This window comes from Aplidium turbinatum, chromosome 16, assembly GCF_918807975.1.
Source record: "Aplidium turbinatum chromosome 16, kaAplTurb1.1, whole genome shotgun sequence".
NCBI classification, from domain to species: domain Eukaryota; kingdom Metazoa; phylum Chordata; class Ascidiacea; order Aplousobranchia; family Polyclinidae; genus Aplidium; species Aplidium turbinatum.
This window is the reverse complement of record NC_137487.1, coordinates 16080867-16103741: the sequence shown is the minus strand read 5'-3', so window position 1 is coordinate 16103741 and position 22875 is coordinate 16080867. Positions and strand designations below refer to the sequence as shown.

The window sequence follows — 22875 nt, the reverse complement described above, 5'->3', positions numbered from 1 at the left end:
AGTATCATGATGAACCCAGTACTGCTGCTATTCAAAACCAACTTGCGGGTAGTTCCAATCAATCCAGCTTCATATCAAAATGTGGATATTGTGGAGGTTTTCCAAAACATGCTCGGTCGCTGTGCCCGGCCAGAAAAGTCAAGTGCTACAAATGCAACGCTTACGGACACTACGCGGTGGTTTGTCGCACGAGTTGGAAGAAGTCTTCTGCAATGGAATCGCTCGCGGTGGTATCATCGTCGGAACTAACAGGAGACCCCCCGACAAAGGTAAATGTTAGAGTTAGCATCAATGGCATTTGGGCTAATGCATTAATTGACACCGGATCCAGTTTAAGCCATGTGGATAAAGAGTTTGTTCGAAGGCATAACCTTGCAGTTCACCCTCAATCATGTAAAATCGGAATGGCTATAAAAGGAAAAGCGTCAAGTAGTCAAGGTTATTGTCAAGTAAAGATTGAACTCGGGCCACGCAAATATGTTGATGTCAATCTGGTGATTTTGAAACACTTACTGACTGACGTAATTTTGGGCCAAGACTTCTTAAAACAACATGAGTCAGTAAAAATCGATTTTGGTGGAAAGGAACCATCACTTCAGCTTGGCGCTCTAGGAAAAATTAAGACACCTCTCAAGCCACAACTTTTTGAACATTTGACTGCAGATTGCAGACCTATTGCTACAAAATCAAGAAAACAATCCATTACCAATGAAAAGTTTATTGGAAATGCCGTTCGAGCACAACTAGCTAGTAGAATAATTCGTCCAAGTACTTCTCCATGGAGAGCCCAAGTTCTTGTTGTGTCGGGGGAAAATGAAGAAATTCACCGGAAAAGAATGTGTGTGGATTATAGCCGCACAATCAACAAATTTACTGATTTAGACGCTTACCCATTACCCAATATGCAAGATCAAGTAAATAAAATTGCGCAATACACGTTCTTCAGCACACTCGATCTCAAAAGTGCCTATCATCAAATTGAAATTCCCGAAGCTGATCGCTTGTACACTGCTTTTGAAGCAAATGGTCAACTGTACGAGTATAATGTCATTCCATTCGGCTTAACTAACGCGGTGCCATGGTTTCAAAGAATTATAGATGACATTATTGATCGACATTCTTGTAAAAGTACTTTTGCTTACTTAGACAATGTAACAGTGTGTGGCAAAACAAAACAGGAGCATGATGAAAATCTGCGTCATTTTCTGGATGTTGCTAAAGACTGTAACCTTACTTTTAATGAAAAGAAATGCAAGTACTCATGTGAAACGATTGATCTTCTAGGGTATAGAGTTCAAAATGGAACTATAATCCCAGATCCAGAAAGAGTAAGGCCCCTCCTTCAAATGCCTGTGCCTCAGAATGCAAAGGCTCTACGCCGAATTGTCGGGTTGTTTGCGTACTATGCACGTTGGATACCGAAGTATTCTGACAAAATAAAGCCTCTAACGGAAACAGCATCATTTCCATTGACTCAAGATGCTGAAAACGCGTTTAAAAACTTAAAACAAGTGTTGGCGGACGCAACGTTGCAAGCTATTGATGAAAATTTACCCTTTTGTGTTGAAACCGATGCGTCGGACGTAGCACTGTCAGCAATACTTCAACAAAACGGTAAACCGGTTGCATTTTTCTCTCGCACTTTGAATCGCAATGAGAAGCATCATGCAAGTGTTGAGAAAGAGGCTACAGCAATAGTGGAAGCTGTTAGAAAATGGTCACATTTCCTCCACGGCCGCCGTTTTAGCCTCGTCACCGATCAAAATTCGGTAAAATTTATGTTTGACAACAAAAATCATGGCAAAATTAAAAACGACAAAATTCTCCGATGGAGAGTTGAACTTTCACAATTTTCTTACGACATTACCTATAGGCCTGGGACTTTGAATGTAGCACCAGATGCCATTTCAAGAGCATATTGTGCCAGCACAGCAGACACTACACTGTATGAAATTCACGACAAATTATGTCACCCAGGTGTGACAAGAATGTTTCATTTTGTTCGTATGAAAAATTTACCGTATTCAGCTGAAGACGTTCGACGTTTGACTGCTAATTGTGAAGTATGCTGTGAAGTAAAGCCACGATTTTATAAGCCGCCTAATGCTACTTTAATAAAATCTACCCAACCGTTTGAGAGACTGAACATAGATTTTAAAGGCCCAATACCATCAGTTTCTAAAAATCGTTATTTTCTTACTATTGTGGATGAGTATTCTCGCTTCCCGTTTGTATTTCCTTGTGCTGATACCAGTGGCGATACTGTGATTTCATGTTTGCACAATTTGTTTTCAGTGTACGGTACGCCTAGCATCATACATTCTGACAACGCTAAAGCGTTTAAATTTTCTAAGAGGTTGAAGGAGTACTTGAGAAATTTGTCTGTTGCGACTAGTTTCACTTCTGTGTATAACCCCCAAGGCAACGCTCAATGTGAACGATACAATGGTATTGTGTGGACTGCCATAAAACTGTGTTTAAGATCGAAAAATTTGCGCACTGCCCACTGGGAAGCTGTGTTACCCAAGGCTTTGCATTCGATCCGATCATTGCTTAATACTGCCACAAACGAAACCCCTCACGATCGCTTGTTTAAGTTTTCACGACGATCATCGTTTGGCACTTCTGTCCCGACTTGGCTGGAAGATGGTCCTGTGTATGTTAGACGACATGTGCGTAACAGTAAATATGAACCTCTTGTTGACAGTGCCGAAATTCTCGAAAGTAATTCGAATTATGCTCGTGTACGTTTCGAAAATGGTCATGAAGCCACTGTATCTGCTAGAGATCTTGCCCCAACAGGACGTTCGTCTTCACCTCCGTCACAAGAGGGCGTGCTTGAACCTGATAGCATGGAAGTTAGCCCAGCAGATAATAGGCCTACCGATGTACCGCTCGCCGATGTTGACGACTCGCCCAAAAAGGTTGTGAAAGCACAAACTGAAGTTGGTTGGCGATCATCAAGAGAACGTAAACCTCCTGATAGGCTATCTTATTAATTGTGTTGTCTTTAAACTACCGTGTTATTATATTTGCTATGTATTCGTTATTAATATTCTCACTATTTTGGTGGAGGAGATTGTAGTGAAATTGCGTTCTTCTGATTTGTGTATGTGACGTCATGATTGATTTGTTTCGGACGCAGGCATTCTTTCTTTATTGGTACACGCGGTGTTTTGTGTTTTCAACTCGTTGCAGTCTTGAGTTTGTTAGCTGGTGTTAGGTCCTTATGTTGGGTACAGAGTAATCATGTTATTTTCTGTTTACGTATGTATTTATGTTCTGTATTTAGATGTACTACTTTTAAGTTAATTAAAACTTCAGTAAGTGAAATGTCTGGTTATTCTAACAGAACAGAAAGTATCAAGTAAATATGTTTTTTGTTAAAAAAACGAAGAAAAATTGAATAACTGGGGCTGGGCAGGGGTGCTGCAGCACCGCAGCACATATGGGTGAGCCGCCCTTGCTTGTTTGAGATACGAATTAAAGCAGTAATCTCCAGCTGTGCAACTAAAAAAATTAGTAGATTTTTTTCTTTGAGGTGGGGGCCCCCAAAAGTGGGGGCCCTGGGCTTCAGCCCAGTCCGCCCCCCCCTTAATCCGGCACTGACTCCAGGTTTCTAGCCACTTAATGTTTGTGTTTGGTTCGGCTTCTTTTGCTCTTACGGAACTAATATATTGATACAGAATCAAATAGCATTTGCATTTTTTGCAATTATAACTTTCTGTCATAATAGAAATAGTCACATCATAAGTTTGCAAAACACATGCTTTCATTTTGAATTTGACTACAGCACGTATAAGGTAGGGAATGTGACAACCATGTATTCTCGCCATTTTGGGCAGTTTTTCTAGCTCAAATAATATTTTTGTTGCATCCATAAAGGCCACGGTAGAAAATCACTGGTTTTAGGCAAATATTCCCCGTTTGGCTGCATCATCTCGAAACCATGCCCAGACAGCTACTTTATCTGGTCCAGATAAAGTGATTGTCTGAGTGGTTTGATGTGAACACATTATTGTAGCCTACCGTATAGATTTAATGCCGGATTTAAAGTTATGGCCTACAAGAGATTGCCTTCTCGGTCTACGTAGCCGAAGTTATTTGACTACCATGTAAAAACCTAGATACGAAAAAACTCAAAAATTTTCCAAATTATCTTACAATTTTCGTTTGCAAAACCAAAGCGGTAACTGCATGTGATGGTCTAGCCTAGTCTCTTAAGTAGGCCTATAAATAGCCAACATAATGACATTATAAACTGAAAGATGTTGTCAACTTTAAGAGGTACAATGGTACATGCTACAACCTAAGTTTCTTATAGGCCTACAAAACAATTTATTTATAAAATATAAATCCCTCTCTATGGAGAAATTCCTTCCTGGTTGGGAACCACTGAGCTAATTAACGAAGAGTAGGCCCTACAACTGGGCTACATCTCAACATATATGGGTTGTCAGGCTACTTATTAGGTCACCACTTAAATTTCTGACATAGCCTATATAGATAGACGATGCTTTAACAGGAACTTTATTTCGATCTTTCGCAATATCTCGTGAAACAAGTCAACAACAGAAACAAAACAGATAGGTTGAATAGTTGAATATACTAATGTCATCTCTACGTTTGGGGGCTACCATTAATTAAGCTGATCAGGCTGCACATCGTTAGACAAGAAATACAGATGGTTTCCAGCCACAGCAGTGATAATTGAAGCATCGTCAACCGCATGATGCTGATGTTGAATTAAGCGGTGCCTGTCATGATCAATACTGTAAACCCCAGATGAAAATCCGGTGATTATGCCAGTAATCTGTCAAGAAAAAGGTTTCCAATATTTAAAGATACTAATAATAATGATTTTTTTTTGTCCTAGCCTATGACTGCTGAGGTTTTTAAAGCGACATGTTTAAATTTTGTATAAGATATTAGCTAATAATCGTATTATAGCTTACTTATTACCAGACTTATCCGCTGCGTTATGCAAGAAAGACTACCACGTCGCGCTGGTTCGACTCTCGGAGTGTGCGCTTGAGCAACGCATTTCAGGCTGCTCTCCATTCAGCTGCACTGAGTGAATGGAATAATTACCCGGGACAACACTTCAACAATTGGAAAACTTCACTCTGCCAATCTCAGTAACCGGCCCTTCGTCAAGAGCCTCTACAAGTATGTGAAACTACCAGGAATAACCTATCAAGGCTTTGTTAGTCCGAGGATAAAGATTCAAAACCAACCAATCGGTACCCTTTTTAAAGTCTGGCATGATCCGACCCAGAATCAATCTAACTTATGATCTACCAGCACTATAGCCGAAAACGAAACCACTCGGCCACTGAGCTGGTAAAGCTTAGACTCTTAGAGGATTCTACTTTGAATATTTATCAGCTCTACTCTAGGTGACTTCATGAATGGCTTAAGGCAGTGCCCATGCCAGAAACTTTGTTCATGGACTTCTAAATAGTAGCATCTGGACTGGAAAGTCAGTGGGCAACATGAGGCCAAACAGTTGGTACAACAGTGGACCAACAGCCAAGTAACTAACCCTGTTGGTCCACTGTTGGCCAACTGTTGTACCAACTGTTTGGCCTCATGTTGCCCATTGAGTTTCCAGTCCAGATGCTACTATTTAGAAGTCCATGCTTTGTTATTCCCTCAATTGCGTCCGTTTTGACAGTCACCACATTATTGCAGTGATAATTTAAATTGAGTCTCAGTCTACATCTGCTTGCTCAAAGCTGAACCACGGAAATACAGTCACCAGGACAGTCAGAGCACAAGTTATTGGTGAAGCAAACAATAGTTTACTGATTAGCGGTCTACTACGCCAGTAGCGTAGCCAGGAATTTTGAAAGGGGGGGGGGTTTGACGACCCAACGGCGGGGGGACTGGGGGGCCTCCCCCAGAAAATTTTGAAAAGTTACTTTGAATTTGGTGCATTCTGAGAGCATTTTCAACAAAAATGTAGTTACGAATATTCCTGTAAAATGGTGGTGTCTGGTGGCATAGCAAAAGGTTAAGATCATGTTTTCTTCTGCATTTTTCGGAAATAAAGCTAAGTCTCTATGTTTTCTTGTTGCTAATTCCTGGCTAAGATGTTTGGTATTGGCAAAACTTGCTCTTTTAATGCAATTTTGTTTAAAATTAAGCATTTTTTTTTTAGACTGAAAGCATCATTCTCAATATCGTGACGTCACACGCGTGCCAAAGGGGGGGTTGTAACCCCCAAAACCCCCCCCCCCCCCCTTGGCTACGCCACTGTACTACGCTGTAAATTTTCTGGTAAACCACTGAAAACTTAACAAAGCCAAAGACAAACTGTCTGCTTAAATCGGTTGACTGGTACAGTATAATCAATAGGTAGCCTAAGTTTCATAAGTATTTATTTAAAAAGTTTTAATTCTGGGAAATTAGTGGTGCGCCAAATAACGATAGACCTAATACCGCCTAATACCAAACGCAAACTGTAAGATTTATGGCATTACCAAAGATGTCTTTTTGTCTATGACACGTAGAATCGGATTATCTGAACCTCCACAAAGTAAAGAGTTCTTTCCTAACCACTGGCCGCAATAAAGCTGCAATACAATTGTTCATTTATTGGGGAAATACATAGCAAACTAAGAATGAAGAGAAGGAAGGTTGTTACCCAATCAGTGGCGTACGCAAGAGGGGGGGGGGTGGGGTTTTAAACCTTCCCTATTGAGCTTAATATTTGAAATTTTTGTATTGTTTTATGGCTTATCATGGCTTTATTTAAATGCGTCATCTTCCATTTTTCTTAAGTTAGTTTTTATGTAAATCAAGTTTTGTGAACACGTATTTGTGTTGTGATACAGCAATTATAGCCAAGAAACTATCTGCAACGAAACAAAAAAGTGAAAAATTGAGTAACTGACATCGAAATTTCTAAATTTTTCGCTTGCTTTTGTTTATTTATAAGTTTAGTACAGCTGCTTGAAGCTAAACTGTAGGCAATTGTAGACCCAGGCTTACCATCAGCTTGAATAACTGGTCTGTTTTTCGCTGATGGCTAACCTATTGTTTAGTAGGCAACAGTTTGATTGGACATCTCTTACGTCCTAGCATGGAGCAACTTTACTGTTACGTTGAAACGTTTGAAAAAAAATGTTTTGTTTGAATTTGACGAAAAATTCTTTTATCTTCTTTGATTTCAAGACCTCAGCAATTTGGCTTCGTTATGCTATGAAAGGAAATAAGAAATGCCAATGCATGATAATCGTAGGCTACATGGTAGAAAGCGTCGAGCGTGCGTGGGATTGCGTAAAAAGTGTTTATTTTAAGATAAACTGATTGCTTTCACTCAGGGGTGTTTCAAACAAGACACAACCTATTTCAAATTTTATTTTGTTTGATAAATAAATAATAATTAATCGCAGGGTTTGTAGAAACTTTTGTCATCTTTAGCCCACCTTTTTCTGTCCCAAAGTAAAGCACTGCAACAGGTATATATTCCTTTTCGCTACAAAATGCAATCTTAACGTAACTCAAATGAAAAACGTCTTCGTACTCCACAGGAAACACCGGCCAAATTCTGAATCGACAGTGGATTGCATTCACGATTTACATGGCATATTTGCATTAACCAACAAACTTTTAACAAAAAAAACGTAGCCTACGCTAATATTTGTCTACCATTCTCGACCATCTTGTAACCCTAATCATTAGCACAATGAAAAATGTACGTTTAGTGACAATAGGTCCACTTTCGTTTCAGCCGTGAACTACATGTTGGTTACGATCAGAATGGTCTCATGAATTTTTCTCAACCTTCCCCCCTCATGAAAAAATTTCTGCGTACGCCAATGTACCCAATAAAGAATACACCATATCGTCCAACACCAGTGAGCAAACGGTTAAACCTTGATGAGGCAAGTCTACAGAAGCCATAACCCAACTGGTTTTCAGATGGAGATCCGAATACTTGACGAAGTGGAGATATGCTGCTTGACCATTCTTTACACTACGCCTCGTGGTATCACTGTTGACTGTTCTTCCCTTGACCTTACTGATGTATAGCACTGAAAAGAGTTTCCAATCCGCCAGTTATAAATATCCCTGGTTCTTCCGCACAATAATTTTACAGTATTATAGCGACAGTTGTAGCAAGCTTAGTTTTCCAAGTTGGTGTTTAGTTGTCCCAAGTTGAAGACCAATATATAAAACCATTATTTTAAAACAAGAAAATAATTTTTAATGTCATTTACTGAATTTCTTTGTTTATTTTTATTATCAAAGGCATTTGCGATCCTCAGAAACAAGGCAAACGGGGGTCGCGGCCTCCAGGTCGAAAACCACTAGTCTAAAACAAATATTATGTGGAGTTAGACTATAAGAAAGTGTTGTTTATAGTCCAGAAAAAAAATCTTACCAGCGAATCGCAAGAAGCATCAGCAGGAATCGACTTAAGAAGATTTGCAGTGCCATAATCCCACACCTGGAAAATATTATTTTATTCATTGCAAACATGAGTAAGCGTATATAAGATTGGCGGTGTGCAGAAAGCAATTTGAAACAAAAACAAACTGTTGAGTTTGCGTATCACCGAATAACCAAATGTTGCAGGCCACACTCGGACGACTGAAACCATGCGAACATAGACATGTAAAATATATATATTTTACATTATCACATGCATTGTTTAACTAGTGTTTACTGTCGGAGAAATAAATTTCTTCACAAGAAGATTTACTAAATCAGCCAATCGTTCCCTGTGTGCGGAGCAACCCTTTTTGAGCAATAACTTTTATTTTCGCTCACTTGAAGAGCGTTCCCTCTTCTCCAAGACGCTGTTAGAATGGCACCTTGTTTTATGTCAAAATCTATTCCTTCTCCGCATATGTGAGGCCCGGATATTCTCCTGCGTTGCAAACGTAGAGGTGTCATCAATAACAAACATCGGCTGCGTAGCCGAGTGATGAGAGCCCTGGAACGGCACTCGAAAGGGCGCAGGTTCGACACTGCTCAAGAGCACGTGTCTTTGGCAGGACACTTAAAGGCATACCTGAAGGTGGATACGAAGGTTGGCTTGATCTAACTCTGCAACCACCAGGCGTAAGCTTGGATACGACAACAATAACAAACGCATAATGTAGATAGCAGTGGCGTATATTCAGGGTGTTCAAGGTGTGCACTGCACACCCCAAGAAATCCAGAAAGAAAGAAAACTTCCATCGGTTGTCGATGTTCTTTACTTTCGTGATATTCTAACATCTTGCTGCATGCTGATTGCTTTCTTTTCAATTGCAAAACTCGTCTCCTTCTAATTTTAATACTCCAACGTTTGAGGTCATTGCCTTTAATTTTTTTCGGTCATTACCTTTAAGCTGGGTGTGCACTGACAGCTTGGCGAGTGCTATTTAAAATAAACAATTAAGAAAAATGACGTCACAAGGCAGGGAAAACAGCAATGGTTTTAGATCAGCCAGGCTGTGCACTCGCTGATCTGCACACTTTGGCGCGTCATTGGGGGAATCCCCGGCAATAGCAAGGTTTAGCTTGTTGGATTAGAGCAGTGGTTCCCAACTATTTTTTGGCTGTTACCCTAAACTTCACCTTGAAGTGAGCCAATTACCCCTACAATAAATTTTCAAAAACAAAAATGTTTATTGCTAAGTATTTCAAAGGGCTAACTATGACAATCAAAATACAATACTGAATACAAGATAAAAATGCGTGGTAAACATTCAATCCGAAAGTTGGGCCTGGACTTCAGCTGCCAGCTTTGTGATCCTGGGCTTTGTGGTAGCCTACTGATTACTGAAGGCGATTCTTGCGTCGCTTTCGACATCCATCAGGCGATTGCGCTTCTTTGTTTTCATTCCCAAGACTGTTGAAAATCCTTGTTCACAGCGATGCGTTGTTAAAAAAGATGTCAGGATATTTAATGCCTGTGTCGCTAATGTTGGTGCGTCCTGGAGTCTGCTAGACCAGATGAGTTCCAAGCCTTTCCCCTTGAAATCAAGTTTCAACGCTTCGTTCATTTGGAGAGTGATAAATTCTTCTTTAGTCGGAAAGTCGTCATTATCCGCCTGGCTGTCATCGCATGTGAAGGGCTCAGTGCACCATTCGCGACTAGCCGTGTCCAAATTCGGAAAGTAGTTGTCCATCTTCTTGGCTAGCTGGCCTAAGTGGTCAGCTATGTCTTTGCCGTTCAACACCGCTGTCAAATCAAGTCCATTGCCTTCGAGGTACATGTCAAGCGTCTGAAACAGCGCCACTGTGCCTCTTCCAACTCGCTTGTTCCACAATTTAACCTTTGCGATAAATGCTGCTACGGCTACTTTGGTGTCGATCACAATTGCATTCTTGCCTTGAATTAAAATATTGCCTTTGTCCAATTCACCAAAGATATCAGCCAGATGAGAAATCCACTGTTGGTTTGAGAAGTATTCAGCCAAGTCGGACTTCTTTTCTATCAGAAAAACATGGACAGCCTCACGAAGTTAGACCAGGCGGGTTATCTATGTGCTACGAGACCGCCATCGTACTTCTGTGTGGTACATTAGCCTAATGCTTCGTATCTTTCTACCATCTTCTTGCACAGTTCCTTGAAAAGACGGCTGTTCAATTCCTTCGCTTTTATAAAGTTCACAACCTTCACTTGCTTCACTGTTTCTAAATCGAGTCTCGTTACCCCCCAAAAACAGGCAAATTACCCCCCGGGGGTAATTTACCCCCAGATTGGGAACCACTGGATTAGAGTTTGAGGTGATCAGCGTTGGAAACAACTTTTGCTAGAACTGAAGCAAAAGCAAGCTTTCTACGACGATGTAATTCAAAAATTTATTGCACAAACAAGAAGAATCGAATTATGCTATAGATGAATTTTCCTTCTGTAGTCGAAGTGTTAAACATTTTCGTTTTTACTAAGTAGTACGGCGGATAAAAGTACAGCCGACCAACATAGCAATCGACTTTCTTTTCTTGTTTATCATCGACTTGCTTTGCTATTGTTTTTTGTTTTAACTTTCACCTGTTTGTTTTTAATTCGCTTGTACATTTCTCAAGGTGTTGCGACCGTGCCTAATCCTTGCATGAAGTAAATCATTAAAGGCATACTAAAGGAAAATTTCAAACCGGAATTAAGCATTAAAATGAGTAAACTGAACATTCAAGAATACATTTCAAAAACAATTACCCCAAAAAATTTGTTTTCAATGGCGCTGGCAAGGCCCAAAGTCCAGTGTTTCATTTATTTTCATTTTTTTTCAAAATGACCAAAACGTGCAAACACAGCTCAAGAATACGTCATAAAGTCCAGCAATAACAAAAACCACGTTACCAATCTGATGTTTTAAGCAAACTGTCTGCTGTTTTGATGTTAAAATGTGCTGTTTTGATGTAAATACATACATAGCCTACAGTCAAATCGCCCGCAGTAACAATTATTGCGTGATCGGTTGATTGCTAGACTTTATGACGTAGACTTTATGACGTTCTTTACAGTCGCACGCTTCGTTGCTCAGGCCAATCTCGTTTTGAAAGCTCTGACAAAAGCACGCCCACAATGGTGGTCAGACCGCAATGGGGCAAAATTTTATTGAAAATCGTTTTATGGTAGCATGTTAAACACAAAGAACGTGGAAAATCGCCAAGTCAGGTTTTTCCTTTAATACCCCTTTAAAGTGAACTGAAGTATGTGACTTTAGAAATGCAACTTAATGTTTGATATTATTAAGTCTTTCATTCAATGCGCTGTCAAATAAATATCTATTTTGTATTCTTCTCCATTCCGACATTATTTTTGTCAGTTCTGTTCATGTTCAGAATTTGTGCTGAAAATGCTCTCTGAACGCACCAAATTCAATGTTAATTTTAAAATTTTTCTGGGGGAGGCCCCCCAGACCCCCCGCTGTTGCTTTGCCGTCACTGAACACCCTGTCAAAGTGGTCACGGTACGCCACTGGTAGATAGACAAAGTATTATAGGCATAACTATCGAAAGCAACTATCTCACAACCAACAGGCTTTTTACAGGGCTCATAGCTGAGCTCCAATTTCTAAACACACTCACCAGGCTTTATTCTATTGTAATTAAAGAGTGATGGACTTTTCATGTTATACAACGACTTTATTATATTCAAATGAGATCAAATTTACAAGACAAATTCAGTCACCCAGCTCAGAAAGAATACCATGCGTTTATTTCATTAACTTGACATCTGATTGAAGATAGGTCAATTATCTTTCGTCTACAAATTAGAGTGCATATAGCAGCGCTATTCAACCTTTTTGTCCTCGCAGAAACCCCTGACTTACTTTCGCGTTTACCACGGTACCTCTAATAACGAAAATTTAGAAATCACAATTGCTTTAAGAAATTCAACTATTTCGTTGCGACAAGGACAACCAACTTTTTGAACTAAAAACTTGAAATTTTGACTACATGCTTCACAACTTTGGACCTAAATTTGACCGAAAACGTCTGTACTTGCAACTCAAATGCGAAATATAAAGCATAATATTAATCAAACCGCCAAGCAAGGACGTCTTCAAAAAGGAATTACACATTTCAAAAAATATAGGCAACAGCTATTACAAAAGTCACGAAGTCAGAGATGGCCTGTTAGTAACGGGCCTACTTGAAGTGTGAATGTGGCAAGGTGATCAAAAATTCAGAATGACAAATCAATACAGTGAAGCAAAACATCAATCGGCCTCAAAAAAGAAGAAACCCTCTCGAAAGACTTTAAACTCCCGGGCCCCATCGCACATTCCGCAAAACCCTAGGGTTCCGCGGAACTCTAGGGTTAGTCGGCAGCAGTGGCCGAGTGGTTAGCGCGTTGGGCTCGCAGTCGAGAGCCTGCATGTTTGACTCCAGCCACCCGCACTTGCTGTTGTTTCTCTGGGCAAGAAACTTTACGATAATTGCCTCTACCCCGTGATCGATTTCGAGCACGGATATAGAATAAGAACGAGTAGACGAAAAACGTTCCGAGAATCTTACCAGTAGTAATAATGGCGTTGGGTGTAGAGATAAAAGTTATTCTGCAGAAGCTTGAAGAACACACTTTTCAAAAATGTCTCATTTCAATGTTATCGCTTCAAATCCTTTAGAAAATAGTGCTCTTCACATGAAAGTTCTTACGCCACTATATAGCTCAGTTGGTTAAGCGCCCGACTTTGTGCTCAAAGAAATGCAGGATCAGCGCTGATTGGGCTATCGGGGTGTACTCTTGAGCAACACGCTATAAGGACTGCTCGCCATTCAGCGGTAGCCTACTTAACAGATGGATAATTCACACACAACACTTCGATAAACGGAAACTTCACTGTCAATCTCGGTGATTATAGCGGTATGTCAAGTGCATTACACCACTTTTTCGATCAAAATGCGAGTAGTGAGCAGAATTGGACACTTTGTTTTGTTAAGAAAAGGTCTGTGGAGTCGGAAAAAATTTGCGGTGTCCGGAGTCGGCCAGTTATAAACCGAGGAGTTGGAGTCGTATATTTTTGCCCCTCTACAGCCCTTGTTAAAAGTACAATTATTTAACCTTTTTTTAACTTCAAATTTTACAAATAGCCCTATCTGCTTTTTAATTGAAAATTTCGAAGGCTTATATTTTGTGGAAGTTGCAAGATTATTGCAAACTGCCATGTCGCTCCAAAGCAGTTGAACCACAAAAGTTGTTGGACTCCAAAGCAGTTGAACCGCATTGACATACCAAGTCTTACCTTGAAGCATGTTCCTCTCGCTGGTCCCATATCTGGACCGTATCATCCCATCCACCAGAAAGGAAAACGTTGTCTTCTCCCGGATGATGCTTGAGAGCGCATATTCGAAACCTGTGACCGTCCATCACGAAACGACCTTCACTGAAACAAAAAATTATAAAACCTGTACCAAAAGTTTATGAAAACACTTGCCAATAAACGATCAAAGTCAGTGGCGCCGGCAGGGGGGGGCAGGCGGGGCAGCTGCCCCCCCCCCCAATGTTTTGGGCATCATCTTTTTAATATCTTTTTTTATTGATACATATTAATATTATATTTTTAATATTTGGATCCCAACCTCAAGTAAGTCAACTCAAGTTGCAATGGGGGGTAAAAGCTCTCTCTTTTAAAAAAAAGTATGGAAAACCTTGATGACTAAATTGTACAGTAGATAAAAAGATTTTCTACAGAAGCAAAGATAGGCTATAGACTTTTTAAAGTTTTAACTAGTTAACGTCACATTGATGTAGAAAAATAACAACTTGTTAAATTTTTGATACCTCACACTCACTCCCATGACTTCTTCCGCGCGCATTTTGGCATTGGTTGCTTGCAGCGATTCTTTCACTTAAACAAAACGTTTTGTTTCAGCAGTTTTGATTTGTTCAATTCTTAAGTTGTAAAGAAGTCTCAATTTTTCCAATATTTATCCTTTATGTTTCTTCTTTAATCTCAGCAGAGTATAAAACTTGTTAAAGTTTTTCATCCATACGACGTCATAAATGAAATTATATCTCAAATCGGCGTAATGACGTGACATCATCTAAACATTTTACCGAATAATAAATTAACAAATTCGATCGTCAAAAGTGGTTTGGTGGTGGTAAATTGTAAATATTACGTAATGAAAAAATGTGATAAGGTTGGAAGACATTACGTCATGTATTTTCAATGCAAATTGAAGTTTAAAATTTATTCTTTTGTTCATAGTCGTAACTCGTAATCCACCTTCAAAGCGGTACTACAAAGAACAATTTTCGATAAGGAGGGCATCAAGAATAAGTCGACATGACTTTTAACCCTTAGAAGGTTGGGCTCCTGGAGTCTTGCTCAGTTTGGGGGGGGGGGGGCTGTCGATTCTTCTTATGCTTTAGGAGTGATATCTCTGTTATTTTGGAAAGGTTTCACAATTTGGGATTCACTTTTTAAAATTATTCACGCTGAGCATATCCAAAAATTAAAACTATGTGAATTTTAGAACTGCTCATTACGTTGAAATGTTGAGGTCACTTATGAGTGTAATTTGTAGCGTGAGTTTACACATTATTTTTTGGTAGAGTAATGAAGAACGTGCATTGTAATGTTGTAATTAATTTTTTTTTTTACATTATTTTACATACAGCCAATGCCCTTCACGCTGTGAAACAGTTAGGATTAACGAGACATGGGCCAAATTAATTACTTTCATCCAGCCGGTGGGAGAATGTTTCACAATAGAATATGAAATATTTCAGAGGATGTGCTGAGAATTAAATGCCATATATTTTTCAATTTATAACCTTTATTCCTTCGCTCAAAATTTTAGCTCAATAGAGGTGAATAAAAGTTAGGAAAAGTCAAGAAATCTCGTAGTTGCAGTCTCAATGGTTTTAGAGATACAACTGTTGATACAAAAAAGTTGAATTGACAGCCCCCCCCCCCCCAACCTTCAAAGGGTTTGCTTTGAGTCAACAGATCTATGCCTTAAGGTTTACGTCAGCTCCGGAGATCAGTAAAATTTAAGGTTGTCATCTTCGGTGCAACAAGACCATTGATTGATTGGTTTAGTGAGGATTCGTAGCCCCATTGCTTTCATTTTGAGTGATCATACTGATTTTCAATTTATTCCTACAAGACGTTACGTAATGAAAAAATATATAACTAAGGTTGGAAGACATTACGTCATGTCTTTTCAATTCAAAATGAAGTTTAAAATTAATTTTTTTGTTCATAGTCGTAACTCGTAATCCTCCTTCAAAGCGGTATTACAAAGAACAATTTTCGATAAGGGGGGCATCAAGAATATGTCGACATGACTTTTAAGGTTTACGTCAGCCCCCGAGATCAGTAAAATATAAGGTTCTCATTATCGTGATTGTAAGCCGCGGGAAATTTTTTCTTTAAAAAACAGATTCCCGGGAAGCTAAACATTTTTTCCAGCCCTGGTAGAAAACAAGAGAAATTAAATAATATACCACTGTCTTGCATGTCTTGCACCAGTGGCGTAGCCAAGGGAGGGGGGTTCGGGGATTTCAACCTTTCAAATTGAATTTACGGATGTTAATACATTGTTTACAAGAAAAGCTTTAGCCTATGATGTAATTTCTCGTCAAACTGTGCAAGGATGCAAGCCATCTGCAACTGCTGAGATCGCTTGTTCGATCTAGATTAACATCTAAACAGGTATTCGTTATGCAAAACTTGAATATATCAGAAATAGCCTAAAGTAACTTCATTGTCTCAAAGCTTTTTGTTTGACACTCATCAAGATGTATGACGTCTATGACGTTACATTTTCTAAACTTTGGGTTGACTTCAGAGCATAAAAGTTAGTGACTTACCGGAATAAGATCGCTTTTTGAATCAACCAAGGAGAAAATTGATAAATAATAAAACTGTAATAATCTCGCAAAAAAAGCAATCAACCTACGTCTCTAAAACAAAGTTTGCCTAATTTTAAACGAAACTGCATTAAAAGAGCGAGTTTTGCCAATACCAAACATTCAAACATCTCAGTCTGGAATTAGCAACAAGAAAACATAGAGACTTAGCTTTATTTCCGAAAAATGCCGAAGAAAACATGATCTTATCTTTTTGCTATGCCACCGCACAGCACCGTTTTACAGAAATATTCATACCCACAATTTTGTTGAAAATGCTCTCAGAATGCACCAAACTGAAAGTAATTTTTCAAAATTTTTTGGGGGAGGCCCCCCAGACCCCCGCCGCTAAGTGTCGCCTTCGGGCTGCGCCCGCCGGCTGTCAACAACCCCCCTTTCAAAATTTTTGGCTACGCTATTGTCTTGCACTGTCAATATTTTGCCCCCCATTGTTGAAGGTCTGGCGGCGCCACTGATCAAAGTATGATAACAACTTTGATATAATGCGATCGGTATCGATTTTACCTTGGATGACAAGTATTGATTTTCCTTCCTGATGTGACGTCATAAACAAATATATCTTCTGAACTTCCAGCCACAATTAATTGATCCGCAGTGGGCGTTAAAGCGCCCGTCAGTAACTGAAAATGTGCATGAATTGTTTGCACAACCTCTCCTGTGTCAATACTCCAAAACTTTATTGTCCCACTGGCATCTGCAGAACAAAACGTTAGACAAGACCGATACATACCTGGAAAGATAAAATCAAACTATTGGGCACGCAAATTTCAACACTATAGCCTATCTCAAATCAATCTCTTCGAAAAATAGATTTAACGCAACGTTGAGGCAGTTTATGGCAATCCTGCGAAATTGAATGCTACTGGTTGATGAAATTTAACTTAAACTGTGGAAAGTTTCTTTCGATTACTTTTTAAGTCACTTCTCAAAAGCTGAAGTAAATCGTTAAAACACGTTGTAGTAAACTTCACAAATTTAGATACAAACGACCTGTTTTAGCCTGATGGTGCGGGTTCAGGTTGGCCCATCAGGCTAAAACAGGTTGTTTGTATAAACATTGGTGAAGTAAACATCGATCATGTTGTTACAAGCGAAACTGAATCTACTGCATGTTGTAGTCAAATTAACACTATCTGAAATTAAAAACCACCCTTTTACATACATGTTGCTACAAGTAATTCTCCTCGGTCAGAAAGTCTCGGTGGAATAAAGTTTATCGATGTCACCGGAAGACGGTCGGCTTTAGTGTGCTCATCGGATAATTTGGAAACCAAAACATAATCTGATCCTCCGTATATCTATCCAATAACAATTGACTGTTGAAAAACAGTATTTAGTTGTGAATAATCCATGCTGGATGTCAGTATATTATTTGGGTTTCAAATAAACCAAAACAAAACCGTATATCACACAATGGGATTGCGCAGCGGATAAGGCCCTCTATCTCCAATCACGCAATCCTGGTTCGAGTCTTGACTGTTGAGGAACACAGCTCACCTCTACCCAGGATGTAATAATTAGATGGGCATAGTTTCTGGAGGAAAGGCGGCCGAGAGAAAGGAACTGGCCACCCTACTCTCGTTAGTGTCTAAGACTTAGTATAATGAGAACTTTGTGCTCAAAGAAACGTCAAGATCAACCAGCGCTGGTCCGACTCTCGAGGTGTGCGTTTGAGCAACGCATTTGAGGACCGCTCTCCATTCAGCGGCACCAAGTAAGCTCAGATGGAATAATTCATATTTGTATTTCAACAAAAATCGGAATCTTCTCATCTCAGTGACCGGCCTGCGTCAGTAGTTCAAAGACTCAATGCAAAACTATCAAGGAAAAACTTTTAGATGATTTCTCAGTTCGAAGATAAAGATAAAATGCGAATCAACTATTATTAAAATAAAATAACCTGGATATCTCCATTTGTTAAACCAACCGCAAGCACTTCACCGGTTTCTGAAAATTTGCAGATGAATCCAGGAGAGTTCAATTGTCTAATTTTAGAAGATAAAAGTCAGGGATTATAAAGATTATACAGTTAAGCTAATTAGCTACCCACTGGTCGATGAAAAGGATAGACCCTCGGCCCCAGACGCTCACACGACGACGACCCAAAGAAGAGTTCAATTGTCTATTTTAGAAGATAAAAGTCAGGAATTATAAAGATTATAGCCTACATTTAAGCTAATTAGCTACCCACTGGTCGGCTTTTTATCCACTGCACAGGTATGGTCAATTAAACAATAAATACTATCAATGCTAGAAAAAGTGCGCAATGCCAAGCTAAAAGCCAAGCAGAGCAAATTACATCAAATATAGTTATTATTCACTAAAACTTCTACAGCCTGTTTCACCCTAAAAGGGGGATCATCAGAAGGTCCCGAAAAATATGCAAAAGCCATAAATCAGTAATACCTGAAAAGATATTAAATAGTATCTTAACTTAATCTGCAAAAAATATATCAGAATGACAAAGAGCTACCTCCATTGGTTACCACAAAAGCCTCAATTAAGACGTTATTATCTACCACCTGCATCCAGGTGGCTAAATTCCCCAAAAGGTCATATGACCTCTTGAATGGGCGAAAATCTCATAACTATTGAACCGGTTAAGCTTGCTGCTAAACTGTTTTTTGGCTTAAAATACTCAGAAGGTCGATGTTTATATCTGCTATAGCCTCAGTGGTTCTTAACCAGGGTTTGATCAAACCCCTGGGGTTCGACGAAGCTGTTTCAGGGGTTCGGCGCGAACGTCCTCTAAAGTATTAACACACGGCCATTCCGGCAAAACTGAATGCGTCGAAAACAACAATCTCCGCTTTCCATCTAAATAATCGGGAATCCCAGCGTCAACTGTCTGTCTCGCTAAAAGGAAATCCTTTACCATATACAGAAATCCTCAACCATACTCCAAACCCAACTTACCTTGGAGTAAAACTTGACCGACAGTTGACCTACAGACCCCACATCGAGTCACTCCGTGCCAAAGTTACCTCGAGAAATAACCTCTTGAGAAGCCTTGAAGGAACAGGATGGGGAGCCCGAGCATCAATCTTGCGTACAAGTGCAATAGCCTTGGTCTACAGCTCAGCCGAATATGCCACAGCTGTGTGGAACCGTAGCAGACACATAAAAAAGATGGATGTATGCATTAACGACACCTTGCGCATCATCACTGGCTGTCTCCGCCCCACTCCTACTGCTTATCTGCCAACTTTGGCTGGCATTGCTCCTGCTCATGTCCGTAGGGAAGAAGCCTCTCACAAACTGGCTTTGCATGCAAAACTCGATCCTCAACACCTTCTCCACAGTCACTCCCAAAGATATGGACCAGTCAGACCCCAACGCCTGTCATCAAGGCGCCCATTCCATCGATATGCTACACAGCTTGTGGATAAAAACTTCAGCTGCATGGAAACATGGGCCCAGGAATGGAACGAGCTGCCACATATCCCTCCCCAGTTTTCAGTTATACCAGCACTCTCCATCCCTCCTGGAGCAGACCTCTCAGGAAAGGCATGGGTCACATTGAACAGGATCAGATGTGACGTTGGCTGCACTGGAGCTAATCTATTTAGGTGGGGGTTGCGTAATACGCCGATATGTGTCTGCGGAGCGGTAGAACAAACAATGCAACACATACTCCACGAATGCCCCATCTTACGGCCCCCAAGTGGAATCATTGGTATTCGAAAACTGGACCCAACTACCGTATCATGGCTGCACGATGAGGCATTGCCAATCTAAGCTACTACAAGTCAAACGAGAGAAGAGAAGAACCCAACGGACGCAACCCGCTCAACCCGTCACCCGCTCAACTTCTTATTAACAAAGCTAATGTACAAGACATCTCTGCGGCTGCTTGGGCGGACCATAAATGGAGTTCTGAATGGAAGTCAACCGCCACCAGACTCTATTCGTTCATCCCCGACGCCGACACACGCCCCATCGGTCTAACACTACCAAGACAGGCATGGGTGCGCCTTAACCGTCTCCGTACGAGCGTCGGGCTTTTCCGCTCAACCATGCACCAATGGGGAATGGCCTCTTCCTCCTCCTGTGAATGTGGTGCCGAGGAACAGACCGCAGACCACGTCATCAATGACTGCTCCATCTTCAAGCCACCTAACAGAGTGGAAGGTCTGCGTGTCATGGATGATGAAACCAAAGACTGGCTGCTCTCTAGTAGCCTTCCAGTGTAGTCCGGGAACATCGTGAATCTGGGGTGGTAAAAGGATAGACCCTCGGCCCCAGACGCTCACACGACGACGACCCAAAGGAAATGCGAATTTTTAAAAACATCAAAAAGGAAGTGGCAACATGTTTCAATTTTTTTTTTTTAACGATTTTTGCAACCTATTTTTCATCTGGAAAAACAGAGCTATCAAGATAAATACATAATTATTAGTTTAGAAAATAATTATTTTGAAAACATGACTAACTTTCTACTGATTTTAAAGTGGCCTGAAATTTTGACTGGCTTGTAGGCACGTGCCTACTTTGCCTAACGGTTAATCCGGCACTGCGCGATGACATTCATTGATTTTCCTCTTTCTCTCTTTGATCTCTCGTTCTCGATACTGCTCACGATATGAGTGATCACCATTTGGCGAACTTCTTCCGCTTGTATTCCAGGAAGCCATTCCAACCAACGCGAAAGCCGGTAATTCGGATGAGTCGCGATGGCCAGAATACATCGTGAAACTCTAATTGTGAAACGAGATTTCCATGAAAACAAAAAATGACGCATAGCGCTTGACGCTTAAAATCGGCCAAATAGTTGACGGCGCTATCACTTCCGTCAACTAAAAAAGAAATTGACGGCGTTAGCCTCAGCGTCAACAAAAAAGTTGACGGCGTCAACGTACAACACTGAGTACAACATCCGATATAAACAGTCCATACTTGAATGGCATTATCGAGCTTCAAGAAAGCGAGGTGCAAAAAAGAAAGTTCAACACAACAAATCTTCAGACGTTTTGGCGCAAACAAATTATGGAAAGTTATTCCCTTATTACAAAAGTTGCCGTTGAAGTTCTCATGCCATTCGGAACCACTTATTTATGAGAGCATGCGCTTTCTATTCTGGTGTATGTTAAAACACAAAAACGAAACCGGTTTGCATGCGAAAATGACATGAGAATTGCTGTTTCGAGACAAAGCCTTGAATTTCACTATTGGTCTCAGAAAAACAACAGCAGAAGTCTCATTGATAGAGTAATGTAGCTTATTACTATTAAATATGGTAGACTTTGTTTTTGTGACTCAGCGAAAATTTGGGGTTCAACGAAAGCTTACAGATTAGCGTAAGGGTTCGGCAGGTTAGTAAAGGTTAAGAACCACTGGCCCTAATGCAAGATTTGTTTCTGAATGTAGGCTACCATATCGATCAGAAATTGGCAAAAACACAATTTACCGGCGATATCGACTTAGTCAAATAAATAGCCTACTATGAAGAAATGATTAGGCTATTGTTGCTTGTTCAGGTGATTGTGCTTTTGCCAATTTGTGATCGATGTGGTAGCCTACATTTAAAAGCAAATGTTGTATTGTAGCAGATATAAACATGAACCTTCTGAGCAATTTACGCCAAAAAACAGTTTTATAGTTTAACCGCTTCAAAGATGAGATTTTTGCCGGTTTAGGAAGTCACATGATCTTTCGGGGCATTTAGCCACCTGGGTGCGGGTGGCAGATGACCAAAATCACTTCAAAAGTTATTGTTATTAGGCCTAAACGCCACTTGTAAGACATCTGTTTTTTTATATGAAAAAAAATCCTCTTCACTCTAGTGCCACGATACGTAAACTTACACTGTTGTTAAAACTTTTATATCACCATGAGGAGTAATACGAGGCTTATCTTTTTTATCAGTTTCAGGAAACAGTTCGTTACTTCCGCTTTGGCCTTTATCGAAACTCACACGTTTATTTGTTGATGTACTGGTACTACTCATTGCATAGCTTCCCTATATCTAACATACAGTATAGGCTACTTTGTTCGAATTGTAACCTGCACAAAATAATTCAAATTTAGACAATCAATAATAGGTACCGTTTTATTGGTCTATCAGGTGAACAACGTTTAGCCTTCTCCAAATATTACTCTGATACTAAAGAGTCCATTTCTGGTAGGCAGAATGGCGAATATTTTTTTACTGCATACACACAACATAAGCATTGCCAGTGCAAATTTGTTACAAATGAACTGCGTATCCACATTCCACAAGGTTTGATCGTGTGAAAGCTATATAGGCTAGTAGCCTATTGATGACAATTTACCCTGTATTTTGATTGTATGTTACTACAAAAATTACGGAGTGGTTATTTTTACCCATTTGTGATTAAAAAGCATTGTTTTGTGGCAAGTTTAAAATTAAAGTAAGAGTTAGGGTTGGAATAGAATTTTGTTCTCTGTCCAGGACTTCTAAATTACGAGTTTTTGTCTTTAACGAGTTTAAACTTTTCTCAAATTAGGGCAGAATTCTTTATCTGGCAACATTATTATGGTAACTATATAGCCACTGCCTAAAAAGCAATGTCATGCAA

The 22875-nt window shown here is 39.9% G+C and overlaps 1 protein-coding gene across 4 annotated transcripts; it reads right to left on the bottom strand.

Moving 5' to 3' along the window:
• Positions 1-4523: 4523 nt before the first annotated feature.
• On the bottom strand, positions 4524-22335 carry LOC145785516 (uncharacterized). Of its 4 annotated transcripts, none has more exons than XM_082597171.1 (9): positions 22141-22335; positions 18237-18321; positions 17499-17634; positions 16841-17030; positions 13698-13838; positions 8782-8881; positions 8393-8458; positions 6486-6578; positions 4524-4813 (listed from the first exon to the last, which is right to left on the bottom strand). In XM_082597171.1, exons 1-9 carry the CDS (start codon positions 22281-22283, stop codon positions 4640-4642), a joined length of 1128 nt encoding a protein of 375 aa, XP_082453297.1. In that variant the 5' UTR covers positions 22284-22335; the 3' UTR covers positions 4524-4639. The 4 variants fall into 4 exon arrangements, 3 of the variants coding, with proteins under 3 accessions (XP_082453297.1, XP_082453298.1, XP_082453299.1); XR_014291183.1 differs by lacking the exon at positions 4524-4813 and adding an exon at positions 7920-8042; XM_082597172.1 differs by lacking the exon at positions 6486-6578.
• Between the last annotated feature and the right edge of the window lie 540 nt (positions 22336-22875).

What these genes read in the sequence shown, in the direction of transcription:
- LOC145785516 (XM_082597171.1), bottom strand. Translation starts at nt 22,283, where the DNA reads ATGAGTAGTACCAGTACATCAACAAATAAACGTGTGAGTTTCGATAAA. An exon ending in TAACAAATGGAGATATCCAG is followed by an intron (nt 17,635 to 18,236) that starts GTTATTTTATTT and finishes GTTATTGGATAG; the next exon opens with ATATACGGAGGATCAGATTA. An exon ending in ATCAATACTTGTCATCCAAG is followed by an intron (nt 13,839 to 16,840) that starts GTAAAATCGATA and finishes TTTTTGTTTCAG; the next exon opens with TGAAGGTCGTTTCGTGATGG.